Source organism: Malaclemys terrapin, chromosome 1, assembly GCF_027887155.1.
Source record: "Malaclemys terrapin pileata isolate rMalTer1 chromosome 1, rMalTer1.hap1, whole genome shotgun sequence".
NCBI classification, from domain to species: Eukaryota; Metazoa; Chordata; order Testudines; family Emydidae; genus Malaclemys; species Malaclemys terrapin.
The window spans coordinates 352,366,755-352,381,289 of record NC_071505.1 but is presented as its reverse complement, the minus strand read 5'-3'; the positions used below and the strand labels follow the sequence as shown (position 1 = coordinate 352,381,289).

At 45.7% G+C, this 14,535-nt stretch overlaps 1 protein-coding gene across 1 annotated transcript; it reads right to left on the bottom strand.

Moving 5' to 3' along the window:
- Positions 1 to 306: 306 nt before the first annotated feature.
- LOC128833292 (olfactory receptor 52N1-like) lies at positions 307 to 1,293 on the bottom strand. Its single transcript, XM_054021241.1, has one exon. It carries the CDS (start codon positions 1,252 to 1,254, stop codon positions 307 to 309), a length of 948 nt encoding a protein of 315 aa, XP_053877216.1. The 5' UTR covers positions 1,255 to 1,293.
- Between the last annotated feature and the right edge of the window lie 13,242 nt (positions 1,294 to 14,535).

Below are 14,535 nucleotides of genomic sequence, written 5' to 3'. Positions count from 1 at the left end.
TTGTGAGGTAGAGACAATTCAACAACAGATGGAGGGGGGGGAAGAGTGAGTGACCCACAGGAACAGATGGGGCACTGGGCGGGTCCATTTACCAGCAATTAGAAGTATGCCCCCCCTACGAGTTAATGAATTGTACGCAGACCGATTTCCCAGTTTGTCAGTCCGACACAGCATAGTGTGGTCAGGAAAGGATTGAATGTCACTTTGACTGTCCATTCAGTGATTCAGGTAAGGGAGCCAGGCAACATGTCACCAGCCAGTTCTGTATGGAGCTCAGTCTGAGAGCCAGAGCACCAGGAGAAAACTTTAGGTCCCTTTATGAGAAAAGAGCCGGAGTAGCCTGCCCCTGATCTGTCTGGTCCTCACTCCGTAGATGATGGGGTTTAGCGTGGTGGGCACCAGGGAGTACATGTTGGCCATGAGAACATGGAAATGGAGGGCCACATTGTGGCCAAACCGCTGCATGAGGAGAGAAAAGAGAGATGGGATGTAAAAGGCTAAGATGACACAAAGGTGGGAGCTGCAGGTCCCAAAAGTCTTGAGCCGAGTATCCTTTGTGGGGAGGCTGAAGATGGCCCTGAGGATCTGGGTGTAGGACACAGTGATAAAAAGCATATCCAGACCCCTCACACAGAATATCACAAAGAGGCCGTAGTAACTACTGATACGGGTATCGTTGCAAGCCAGCTTCACCACAGCTATGTGCTCACAGTGTGTGTGGGGGATGATGTTGGTTCTGCAATACGGCCATCGCCTCGCCAGGAAGGGAGCGGGCAGTGCGAACACACAACCACGCAGCACCACAGCCAGGCCGATCTTGGCCACCACATGGTTTGTGAGGATGGTGGAATGTCTCAGGGGATGGCAGATGGCCACATAGCGATCCAAAGCCATGGCCACAAAGATCCCAGACTCCATCGTTAAGAAGCAGTGAATGAAGTACATCTGGGTGAGGCAGGCACTGAAATCGATCTCCCTGCAATTGAACCAGAAGATGCTCAGTGTGTTGGGCAGGATGGATGTGGACAGGACCAGGTCAGAGACAGCCAACATGCAGAGGAAATAGTACATGGGCCCATGGAGGCTCGGCTCCCTCTTCACAATGAACAGGATGGTGAAGTTCCCCAAGATGGCTATGACATACATGGTGCAGAAGGGGATGGAGATCCAGACATGGGCCACCTCCAAGCCAGGAATGCCCAGCAGGATGAAGGTGGAGGGGTTGGTGAAGTCGGTTGTGTTGGAATCTGACATGGAGTAGGGGAGAAGGTGTCCAACTCTGAGGCAGAACCGTGTCTCCTATCTGCCCAAGCTCTAGGGTGATGATCGCAGTCAAAATTCCTGCATGGAGAGACAATGTGACACTACATGAACTCCTGGAGGTGTTCTCATGGGTGAAGCAGATTTATCACTCTACACACACTGATAAATGGTGTTTTCATAATTCAGGGAAATTAATTATAAACAACTGACCCTACTAGTGCCTATTCCATATATTATAATGTTCCGTGCATCAATTATTCCTACAAATTGTGGTGTGGGTAACATTAATAGGCATCAGCAAGAAATGCAATGAAACCCAGGCTAGAGAGTCTATGCTGTAGGGATTTTCCCATTTCCCCAGTTGCTCAAAATCTGATAGTGGGAAAAAATCCAAACCTTTGCCAAGACATGTTCCGGGGGAAACGTCCAAAGTGCTACACACCACAGAGAAAAAAAAACTGTTAATCCTTGCTAGCAGCTCCATGGAAGCACCTGCTCATTCACAGCAGTGGCTAAAACAAAGATAATGTTCAGATGTCAAAGGAATATGGTGGAGAATAGCCTGCTCTGGACACACGCTCAGTTTTGATCACGCAGTCTCTATAAAGAATATAGCAAATAAAATGGGGGGTTCTGTGACAGGGTATGAGAATGGGGGAGGTTGCCATATATGGATAGAATAAAAAGTCAGGGACTATTTAATTTAGAGAAGAGGCAGAAAAGGGAGCATATGATCGATGAGAGAAAAATAAAGAATGGAACTGATTATATTAAAATTGACAAAGAGAGAACAGTTCCCAACCAGCGATATCTATTGGCACTTATTACTACAAATGCCTAATTCCCCAAAGGTGTGGCAAATTATCAGCTAAACTGATGGAGAGGAAAAAATACAGACAGGGAAATGAGAATAAAAATTGGGAGTTCTTTAAGAAGAGTTCATTAGATAGCTAACAATCCTCGATTCTACAGTCAAAAAGTGCCCAATTTTGGCTAGAAACCGACTTCAGTGGCTAAGTGAAGGCAGCAATAACAGGGTGGAAAGCCATATAGAACTAATGGGATAAAGGGAAAATAGATGGCAAGCAATACATATTGGAAGGTATGGACACTGATTGGGGCGTAAAAAACATTGAGGAAAAATAAAAATAAATCCTAGAAAAGGTTTAATCCAATTCCTAGTGGGTGAAAAGAAACTTGTTAAAGATGCAGAAAAGGCAGATGTATTCACGACATAGTTTTGTTCTGCATTTGTAAAGCAGTGTTATGGTGTACACATATCACATGAGGTGATGAAATACTTTCCAGTCTATTAGCAGTCAAGGAAGCTGTTAAAGAGCATGTATAATGGAACCTTAGAGTAACGAACATCAGAGTTACAAACTGACCAAACAACCACACTTCTTGTTTGGAAGCAGAAGCACACAATCAGGCAGCAGCAGAGCCCCAAAAATATGAAAAAGGGCCCGATGCTATCGAATATTTTGATCACTGATCTGGAAGGAAATAGACAATCACTGCAGATAAAATTTGCAGACGACCCAAAGACTGGCAGGGCAGTTACAATAAGGCAGCCAGGGCAGGCAAACCGATTGATCTGGAGCGTTTTAATACAGCCAAAAGAAAAGTTATCTCGGAACAGGGAATGCAGGCCCAACCCCCAGATTACGGGATTGTATCACGGAACAGAGGGGCCTGAGTAGGGTTTTGGCGTCACTGTGGACGACCAACATATTGTGAGCTCTCAGTGTGATGCTGTGGTGAAAAGGGTGATGTGATCCTTGGATGCATAAACAGGAGACTGGTGGGTTGGAAGAGGGGGAGGATTATAGCTCTGCACACAGTATTGGTGCAAAACAACTGCATCCAATTCTGGGGTTCACATTTAAATAGGATGTTGAAAAATTGGACGAGAGTGCAAAAAAGAGGCACAAAAAAGCCTTGAGGCTGGACAAAAAGCCTGACAGTGAGAGACTTAAAGATTTACACCTACTTCTGTTATCAAAAAGATGATCAAGTGAGACGTTCATGAGAAGAACATTGTGAGTTATTATGGGCTCTTTAATCTAGCGGAGAAAGGCAGAGCAAGACCCAGTGGCTGGAAGCTGAAGCCAGACAAATTCCAAGGGCAAATGATTAGCATTGAGAGTTATAATAAGAGAATGAACAGAATAAACACTCATGTGTCTGACGAATTGGGTATTCACCCAGGAAAGCTTATGCTCCAATATGTCTTTTAGTCTATAAGATGCCACAGGACTCACTTTTTACAGATCTAGATTAACACAGCTACCCATCTGATACCTGAGAATAAACACTGAGAGTGATTAATCATTGGAACAAACTGCAAAGGGAAGTGGTCCATTCCCAAGTTCTACATGTCAGATAAAGACTCAATGATTTTCTGGAAGATCTGCTTGAGGGCTTGTCCACACTTAAAAGGCTACAGCTACCGTAGGGCTTCAGTGTAGACACTACTTACAAGGACAGCAGGGGTTCTCCCGGCTACGCAGGTAATCCACCTCCCAGACAGGTGGTAGCTAGGTTGATGGAAGAATTTTATGTTGATCTCATGCTGTCTACACTGGGGTTAGGTTGCTATAGGTCCATCTTTCATGGCTGTGGATTTCTTTTTGTTATTGCAAAACTCCCACAGAAATGCAGTTTTGGGTTTCATTAACAGGGGCATAACATGCAAGTCATAGGAGGTGATAGTATTCTTCTACTCGGAACTTGTCTGGCCTCAGCTGCAGTTTTGTGTCTAGTTCCAGGTACCAGTGGACAGAAAGGATGTAGAAAAACTGGAAAAGATCCAAAGGTGACAGACAAAGCTTATCCAAGGTATGGAATACCAATCATATGAATAAAAAGCTGAAGGAACTGGGTTTGTTTAGTTTGGAAAGAGGAGATTAAAAGTGTGACATGATAGCGGTCTTCAAATACTTGAAAGGGTGCCATAAAAGAGATGGAGAAATGTTCTCTCTTTCCACATAGCACAAGGCAAGAAGCAATGGGATCAAACTACAGCACAGCAGAATTAGATGAAATCTCAGGAAAAACTTCCTAAGAGTCAGAAGAGGAGGACAATGGAACAGTCGCCTTGGGAGGACATGGAAGCTCCTTTGCTGGAGGTTGTCCAAAGGAGGTTGGACAGTCATCTGTCCTGGATGCAACAAATCCTGCTTCTTGGCAGGCAGTTAGTCTACATGACCCTTGTGGAGCCTTCTCACTCTGTGGCTCTCTGGTTCTATGATGTAAAATCCTACTGTAGATGAGAGCTCAGTGAAACACAAGTTATGGAGCCGAATCCATGGCCAACTAGGTGAAATTTAATGGCCTGCATTATACAGGAGGTCAGACTGGACATCATTGGCCTTTCTGGACTTGAACGCTATGAATCGGTGGATAAAGAAACTAGATGAAGCATTTACATTTACTCTGTCTCATAACACACACAAAGGGAACATTCAATTACATTGAAAGTCTGAACATATCACAGTGATAACAGAAAATGGTTCACATTATACCTATTTTGCCTGTAGGACTCCTTGCCACAGACATTATTGGAGCAAAGAGCTTAGCTGAATGGGATTCACAAGTGGATTGGCCATTGAAAGTGGTGCTGGTGGCACCACCTTTAGTTAGGTGGCTGACACCTTCCATTAGAAGTCCCCATTTTAATTGCATATGAATTTCCCAAACTCTAAGCGTTTGGATTGAAATTTACCACACTGGGCATCTGCTGATGGCCGAATTGTTTATTTTATTTTTTTTAAGATTCAGGCATTACAATTCGATGTCTTCTTGAATGAAGCTAGGAGAGAAGATGTCTTGCCTATGCTGACGAATTCTTATAATTGCCGCAGTGAGGAGTCATAGCCTCCAAGTTTTCCAGCAAATAAAAATCAGGGAACAGCCAGAGCCCTGGGTTTGTCTAGCAGGTGAGCTCCTCAGGAAGAGATGGGTACCTGTGAATTCGGAGATGGAAGTGTCTTCCCTGGGAATCCCCGTCAGGTAGCCGTGTCCCACACCTCTCTCACCCCAGCATCTGCAGCAACATCCCACGCTGAGAGCTAACGCAGAGGCATGCACCATTTATAATATAGCTCTGCGAAATCCCACGGGGTTTCACTCAGCCTCTAGTAGAGAAGCACTATCTGGGTGGAGACAAGCCTGCCTGCACTTCTGTGCTATTTATCCAGCTTTAGGAGAAAACAGTAATTAAGGGACCTCTCAAAGGGAGATGAGATCTCTTGGGCTCTGTCCTCAGTCTGTGTGTTTGTGTATATTTAAATGTATAGTTAATTAGGAAGAAAACAGGGTAATGCCTAGATCTCCATGGATATCTAGGAGGGATGGGTAGATATTAGACAGACAAATCTGGAGAATGATGAGTGAGGGGAGACACAAGTACTTTCTGCAGGCACACTGGACTGTCTCTAAGGCATCAGGGATCTGTAATTCTCATGAGTAACTATCATCATATTGTACAGCACTTTTAATTGAAGGATCTTGAAAACACTTAACAAAGGAAAGTGACTATGAACATATCCCCATTATACAGATAAGTAAACTGAGGCACAGGGTGACATGAATTGTCCAGGTCAACATGAATTGACACAGAGTTTGAGTGTCAGAATGAGAGACATAACCCAGGAGACCTGACTGCCCTGCCTTAACCAAAGTCTCTCCATTACACCAAGAGGGAAATGGACTCCCGCTCTGGCAGAGGTTGTTCATTGGGTGGGATGCAGAGGAAAGGTTGGAAGAGGGAGCTAGAGCCTTTGCCATAGTCTCAAGGTGAATCTGAGGTTTTCAGAACTAGCTGAAAGTTGTGAGCTCCCCACACCTGTGAGGTGTGATCTCTGGGACTCCACTTCCGCTCCCACTCAGAAACCTGACAACGCATCACAGTCACTGGGGCCGCTTTGGGGCAACAGACTCAGGAAAAATAACACCAACAGAATACTCCTGTGGATAGAGGGCAGCCAGGGGGCCTGACCTGCCGACAGAGGCCAGACCCTCCCTCCACCGCTGCCCTGGAACAAGGGGGGCCCTGTAGGCTGGATAGAGACTGGATTAGTGTTTGCATTGGATTTGTTCTCTCCCTCTCAGTACATTTCCTCCCAGCCTCTCCCAGGTGGAATTGAAATCTAATATTCCAGGTAGAGTCAGTCTTTCCAGGAGTGCTCCAGCTGGAGGGCGATTGGATTCCCACAGCTGAACTCTCTGCCTGCTCGTCTGGCTAATCGGAGTTTTTCTCCAGCGCTGAGCACCTGTGTTTTTAAGAACTGAAATGAGACTGCACGAATTCTCCTGTCCAATCCGGTAAAAAGGAGGGCCAGGCCCTGATTTACCTGGATTATTTTCTTGATTATTCATGATCATCATTTGTGTTTTGGAAACCTCCAGAGGTACCACTCCACTTCAGGGCCCCTTGTGCTGGGCCCTTCGCAAATACAGAAGGAGAAACAGCCCCTGTCCGAAGAAGCTTATAAATCAAATTCAGACAAGACACAGCTACTGTGTGCAACAAACCAGAGTGGGTGGATGGGAGAGGTGGAGGAGTAACAGCACTCAGAATGGGTGGTTACGTAGGCTGCTGAGTGGGTGTGAGACAGCTGAAATGCACAGCCCTGCCCCAGCTGTTAGAAGTATATCCTGGGCTTTAATAGCAGGGCACATGTTTGGGGGAACAAAACTGGGGCTAGAGAGAACGGGCCAGTGAGTAGCAGCTGTACCAGACAGACGGCTGGGAGCACTTGGCTCTCCCTCCCCTTGTGTAACTCTGCTTTAGTTGCATATAAACAGGAAAAACCTATTTAGCAAATCATAACTTTCCCATTGACACCTGGCAGGACATACTCTGTACAATATTTGTTGCAATTGTATAACAGTGGTAGCAACAATGATAAAACTGGTCATTATTCAATCATACAGCATCACATCATATTTTCATCCCACGATAGTGCGAGAGATGTTAGCCACCTAAGCAAGGGGCATTACCCAGGCTCTAGCAGGACAAGCAGCTGGGACATTAGAGACACTGGAGGACGGGAAAAACAGACAAAAGAAATGTTTTAATTCAGGGACTCTATTCCTTATACAAAGACCGGAGGAAAGAGTCCTTTAAAAGTGAGAGGTGGACGTCCGTGAAGTCGATTGTTTTCCTCCAGTGTACCCAGCCAGCATCCTTGGCTTTGAGCCTTAACTTCTGTTTGACTAAAGCATCTTCAAAAATGCATCCAGGGCTAGATCTGCAAAGGCCCTTAGGAAAATACTGAATTTAGGCACCACTGCCTTTCTCAAAACCCCGGCTCATCTGCTGTCTAAACATGTAGGAGATTCCACCAGTAGCCTTCACAAAGCAGCCTGTGTGCTGACGCTGCCCCACAGCTAATGAGCTGCTCAGAGTCTTCACTCAGGCCTCAATTCTGCTGGGGTTCTCCAATGTGGTGTTCCCCCGCCCGTCTCCCCAGCAAGCCTGATCCCTTAGCCATCCTCAGATCATGCCTTCTGGATGGGGCCTTGCAGTTCGGGAATGTGTGTATGTACAATGCACTAAAAGTTTATTTGTTCAAAATGGAACAGCTCCAGCTGGAGATCATGAGGACTGAACTGAAATTCTCATTTGCCTGCTACTCAGGGAGCTCACGTGTGATGTGGGAGACCTGTGTTTACGTCCCTACTCCAAATACGGTAAAGCAGAGATTTTGGATCTGGGTCCCTCTCGGGTCTCCCACAAGAAAGTGCTGACCTGTCCTAGGCATCTCGCTCTAGGAGAGGGCTCACAGCTGACAGTCCCATGTAGAAATAGCCTCCTCTCATCAGCCGGACTCCTGGAGACACACATCAGTGGGAGTTAGGTTCTTCAGGACCTTAGTGAAGTATGAGGAAAAAACCCACTGCACAATGATTGCCCAGGGACATCTCCTTGCTGAGATCTATCAGTTAGCCAGTTCTCACTCCATCTAATGAGTGCTCTAATGACACTGTCTGGTGCTAGTTTGTTAATCTGAATGTCATGTTGAACTAGGTCAAACAACTTCCAATGGTCTAAATGTGGACAAATTGGAGAGAGTCCAGCGGAGGGCAATGAAAATGATTAGGGGACTGGGGCACACGACATATGAGGAGAGGCTGAGGGAACTGGGATCCTTTAGTCTGCAGAAGAGAAGAGTGAGGGGGGATTTGATAGCAACCTTCAACTACCTGAAGGTGGGTTCCAAAGAGGATGGAGTAAAAGTGGAGATTCTGTGTGCATGTGTCTAATTCTGATCAGCCCAATTACTGAGAGGAACTGTTTCCACACTTCTCAACTGGTTTCAACAACTGTTTTTTTTCAAGCTCTCTCCAGGGGACAGATCAAAAAAGCTTGAGGGCACCTCACAGGAAGGAATTCCCAAGTGCGCTTTCCTGGGTTCTCAGAGATGTTTTTGCATTTGGGTGGTGGCAGCGATAACAGTGCACGGCCAGGGAATCTTTAACCTTCGGGAGTTCTATGGCAGCCTTTAGCGGCAATTACTTTTAAGGTCTTTTGTAGCCCCCACCTTCTGCACTTGAAGTGTCAGAGTGGGGAACAGTCCTGACAACAGGCAATCAAGATGGGATGTTTTTCTCTCAAAGATCTGCTCTAATTCAAGCAGGAATTATTCACGGGAGGTCCTACAACCTGTGCGAAGCAGGAGGTCAGAGCAGGGTCCCTCGTGGCCATATAATCTACAAATCTATCTGGAGTGCCCTGCAAGGATAATATTTGTTTGTGCCTCTTTCTGGGTCCTTATCACATTTGGAGTCTGGGCAGGTTGAAAGGAATAAAGGAAATTCAATGCTGAATGAAGCTTGCTACTCAATGCCACTGATAGCAAATGAACCAGACTCCTTGTGATTCTTTGTGGACTCCTACTGCTAAGGAGAGAGAAGGGGTCCAAGGAGAGTTGGGAGTGGAGCGGTGCCGACCAGAGCCAGAGGGGCCAGGGGATCAGCCCAGGGAGGAGAGCTGTGTAATCAGGAAGGCCAAAGAAAAATTGGAGTTGCAGCTAGCAATGGATGTGAAGGGTAACAAGAAGGTCTTCTACAGATATATTAGCAAAAAGAGGTGGTCAGGGAAAGTGTGGAGCCCTTACTGAATGGGGGAGGCAACATAGTGACAGATGATGTGGAAAAAGGTGAAGTACTTAATTCTTTTTTTCCTTCAGTCTTCACAGACAAGGTCAGCTCCCAGACTTCTACCCTTGGGAACACAGTATGGGGAGGAGGTGAGCAACCGTCCATGGTGAAAGAACAGGTTGAGGACTATTTAGAAAAGCTGGGCATGCACATGGGGCCGGATGCAATATATCCTAGGGTGCTGAGGGAGTTGGCTGATGCAATTGTAGAGCCATTGGCCATTATCTATGAAAACTCATGGTGATCGGGGGAGGTCCCGAATGACTGGAAAACAGCAAATATCGTGCTCATCTTTAAAAAAAGTGAAGAAGGAGAAACCGGGGAAATAGAGACCCATCAGCCGCACCTGGAAAAGTCATGGGGAAGGTCCTCAAGGAATCTATTTTGATACACTTGGAGGAGAGGAAGTTAATCAGGAACAGTCAACATGGATTCACAAAGGCAAGTCATGCCTGATCAACCTGATTGCCCTCTATGACGAGATATGTAGCGCTATGCATATGGGGCAAGTGGTCATTAAGTGTCCTTAAGTGACTTCCCACAAGATGTCAAACATGTTTATAGAAGAACTTAGAAGATTTATTATTACTTTCATTTTCTTTCTTTTATATAGGATTTACAAACACTGCCCCTGACACCTAATTGCCAAGTTATCTGCCAAAACACTTGAGTTTTCAAGTGCCTAAGTAACCCCGGGGATCACAGTTAAAGTTGCCACTCCCCACACCAAAATCTGAACTAAAGTCCCTGCAGCAAGGTATGGTGAGGTGGATACAATCCAGCAACAGATGGCGGGGAGGGAGAAGAGCTAGTGAAGCATGGGAAGAGATGGGGCAATGAGGAGGGCCTTAACGTCCAGGTAACAGCAATTAGAAATGTGGCCACCCTATGAGTTAATGAGTTGTACGCAGATCAGTTTCCCAGTTTGTCAGGCTGACACTGCACAGTAAAGTCAGGAAAGGATTTAATGTCACTTTTACTGTCCAGTCAGGGAAGGGGGCCCAGCACCAGTCACCAGCCAGCTTTCTGTGGAGCTCGTCTGAGAGCCAGAGCACCAGCAGAAAACCTTAGGTCCCTTTATGAGAAAGGAGACGGAGCAGCCTGTCCCGGATCTGTCTGGTTCTCACCCCGTAGATAATGGGGTTTAGCATGGGGGGCACCAGGATGTACATGTTGGCCATGAGAACATGGAAATGCAGGGCCACATTGTGGCCAAACCGCTGCGTGAGGAAGGAGAAGAGAGCTGGGATGTAAAAGGCTAAGATGGCACAAAGGTGGGAGCTCCAGGTCGCAAAAGTCTTAAGCCGGGTGTCCTTTGTAGGGAGGCTGAAGATGGCCCTAAGGATCTGAGTATAGGACACAGTGATAAAAAGCATATCCAGACCAGTCACAAAGAATAATACAGAGAGGCCGTAGTAACTAGTGACATGAATATCGGCGCAGGCCAACTTCACCACGGCCATGTGCTCACAGTGTGTGTGGGGGATGATGTTGGTTCTGCAATATGGCAAGAATCTTGCCAGGAAGGGAGCGGGCAACAGGAGCATGCAGCCGCGCAGCACCACAGCCAGGTCACTATCATTGAACAAAAAAACTTCAGAAACAGACTTCAAAGAGAAACAGCAGAACTAAAATTAATTTGCAAATTTAACACCATTAATCTGGGCTTGAATAGGGGCTGGGAGTGGCTGGCTCATTACAGAAGCAGCTTTTCCTCTCCTGGAATTGACACCTCCTCATCTATTATTGGGAGTGGACTACATCCACCCTGATTGAATTGGCCCTGTCAACACTGGTTCTCCACTTGTGAAGTAACTCCCTGCTCTCCATATCCTGGTACCAGTGGGAGACCAGAGGAGAGGGCAGAGGTAACAGGGCTGTGGTGAAGGAAGGAAGGAGCCACATAGAGATGGAACACTATTTTCGGTCAAGGGTGTGAAAAAACCCCACCCCTGACTGACCAAAGGGCCGTGTGAACAGTGCGAGGACAGCGGAAGATGCTCATTGAGAGTGGTTTAATTATGCTGGCCAGAGAGCTCTCTCTCATGGGCATAGAGCGGCAACATGGGAGACCTTACAGTGATATAGCTATGCTGTTGTAAGGTCTGTAGTGTAGACAGAGCCTCAGTCAGGCAGAGGGAGCAGGTTATTACACAGTTTTTTCAGAAAGGTGAAGAGTCTTGCATAGCACAAAGGAGCAAAACATTCCAAGGGTCCCTGGGATTCCTTCTCCCACATGCCTCCCTTCAGAGGCTTTGTCTTTCAGGATGAAGATGCTTTTTATTGGCCATGTGTGGCCCATGTACTCTATTTCTGCTTCGAGACATCCCACCACTGGGATTGCCAGTCCATTAACTGCTGTTAGACATACATATTGTGTGCTATGCATGGTCAGCTCCTTGGCCTTCAAGTATTTTTGAAAATGCAACTCAGTAATGGTGGTGACTTCGGAGCCAGTATCTAACAAACATGTGGTTTTCACCCCGTTATACATACTTCAGCAGTTAGACAGTCTCCAAATGTTCACTTACAGAATTCGCTAGATATGTTGGCACTTCCGATGTTCCTCTCAACACTGCTTGCAGAGTGACTTTCCTCCAAGGACAGGCCTACAGATCCTTCTGCCACTGCTTGGCCTACTGTAGATGCTTTATCACCAACCAGTTGTTAGGGGGCTTATTCCTTCACCTGCTCACTTCCCTGGTCCTTCTCGCATGAACAGAAAGCAACAATACCCAAAGTCCAAAAGTGCAAACAATTCGATGTTTATTGGGGTGAACTTCCAGCAAGCATGATTCCAAGTTCCTTCCTTAGTATCCCCCTTCCCAGCTCTGCCACCACAGAGCCTTGCCTGTATCCCTGTTCCCTTTCCCTGTTCCCATTTCCCCCCTTCTTAGCAAAACATGATTCCAATTCCCACACACCCATTTCCTGTTCCCTTCTGGTTTTGAGTGCATGGGACTCTGTTCTCCTTCTCAGTGGACATTCTGAGCTCGTATGCCCTGACCTTTCATAAGTGTAAGTCATGGCTGCAATGACATTGCAGGGGCATGTTAGTAGATCGTCTGTTACTGGACTCCATTTTTGAAAAACAGTGTTTTTCCTCTGAAAGGCATGGGAACCAAGTTTGGAGACAAATGGTCCCCACCATATGTAAATACTATTTAAGGCAGGGGAGTGACATCATCATGGTTATTCACTGAATCCCTGCCCAAAGAGACTCCTGGAAAGACTTGAGGAACAAGGACTGAATTGGAGGGAAGGGCTGGACCCAGGCTAGAGAACATCTGAAAAGAATACCAGGGGTTGTTAAGCTGCAAGCAAGTGCAGTTTGCCTCTTAAGAACCTGTAGCTTGCTTGAATTAACAATTAGGGTGTGGATTTGCTAGTCATATCCACTCTCTTTATGATATTATGCTTAGATTGCATTTTTGTTTATTTGCTAGGTAATCTGCTTTGATCTGTTTGATATCCCTTATAATGGCTTAAAATCTATCTTTTCTAGTTAATAAATTGTCTTTTGCTTTATCATAAACCAGATGTTGGGGGCTTATTCCTTCACCTGCTCAGGTCCTTCTCGCATGAACAGAGAACAGCAATACCCGAAGTCCAAAGGTGCAAACAATTTGATGTTTATTGGGGTGAACTTCCAGCAAGCATGATTCCAATTTCCTTCCTTAGTGTCCCCCTGTACAGAGCCTTGCCTGTATCCCTGTTCCCTTTCCCTGTTCCCATTTCTCCCCCTTAGCAAAACATGATTCCAATTCCCACATACCCATTCCCTCTTCCCATTCCCGCCCTTCCAGCTTGACTGCAGACTATACAGTAAAACTTGAGTTCTGCTTAGCTCTACCTTAACCAATCATTTTACTGAAATTTAACTAACCAATCCTAACGTATTGTAACATGATTATTTAACCAATTATATCCCACCACCTTAATTGGTTTACACCCAACAAAATTAATTATACAGCAGACAGAAACAATCACAGAACCAGACAGAGACCATGCAAATAAACAATAGGGAAGTGGGGACTACAGTGATGAACCGAAAAAAAAAATGAGGATTTCACACCCCAGCTACAGAGTAACAGCCGTGTTAGTCTGTATCCGCAAAAAGAAGAACAGGAGTACTTGTGGCACCTTAGAGACTAACAAATTTATTAGAGCATAAGCTTTCGTGGACTACAGCCCACTTCTTCGGATGCATATAGAATGGAACATATAATGAGGAGATATATATACACACATACAGAGAGCATAAACAGGTGGGAGTTGTCTTACTAACTCTGAGAGGCCAATTAATTAAGAGAAAAAGAAAAAAAACTTTTGAAGTGATAATCAAGCTAGCCGAGTACAGACAGTGTGATAAGAAGTGTGAGAGTACTTACAAGGGGAGATAGTCAACGTTTGTAATGGCTCAGCCATTCCCAGTCCTTATTCAAACCGGAGTTGATTGTGTCTAGTTTGCATATCAATTCTAGCTCTGCAGTCTCTCTTTGGAGTCTGTTTTTGAAGTTTTTCTGTTGTAATATAGCCACCCGCAGGTCTGTCACTGAATGACCAGACAGGTTAAAGTGTTCTCCCACTGGTTTTTGAGTATTTTGATTCCTGATGTCAGATTTGTGTCCATTAATTCTTTTGCGTAGAGACTGTCCGGTTTGGCCAATGTACATGGCAGAGGGGCATTGCTGGCACATGATGGCATAGATCACATTGGTAGATGTGCAGGTGAACGAGCCCCTATGTAGCAATTCTACATAGATTGCTTCCGTCGACGTGCAAAGGCTGAAATTGTGGAAAAGCAACATCACTTGCCACATAACCTCAGCCATGCTGAACACAACGCCATCTACAGCCTCAGAAACAACCCTGACATCATAATCAAAAAGGCTGACAAAGGAGGTGCTGTCGTCATCATGAATAAATTGGAATATGACCAGGAGGCTGCTAGACAGCTCTCTAACACCACATTCTACAGGCCATTATCCTCTGATCCCACTGAGGATTACCTAAAGAAACTACACCATCTGCTAAAAAAACTCCCTGACAAAGCACAGGAACAAATCCGTACAGACACATGCCTAGAACCCCGACCAGGGG

Coding starts and splice junctions, on each gene's coding strand:
- LOC128833292 (XM_054021241.1), bottom strand. CDS start 1,254: ATGTCAGATTCCAACACAACCGACTTCACCAACCCCTCCACCTTCATC.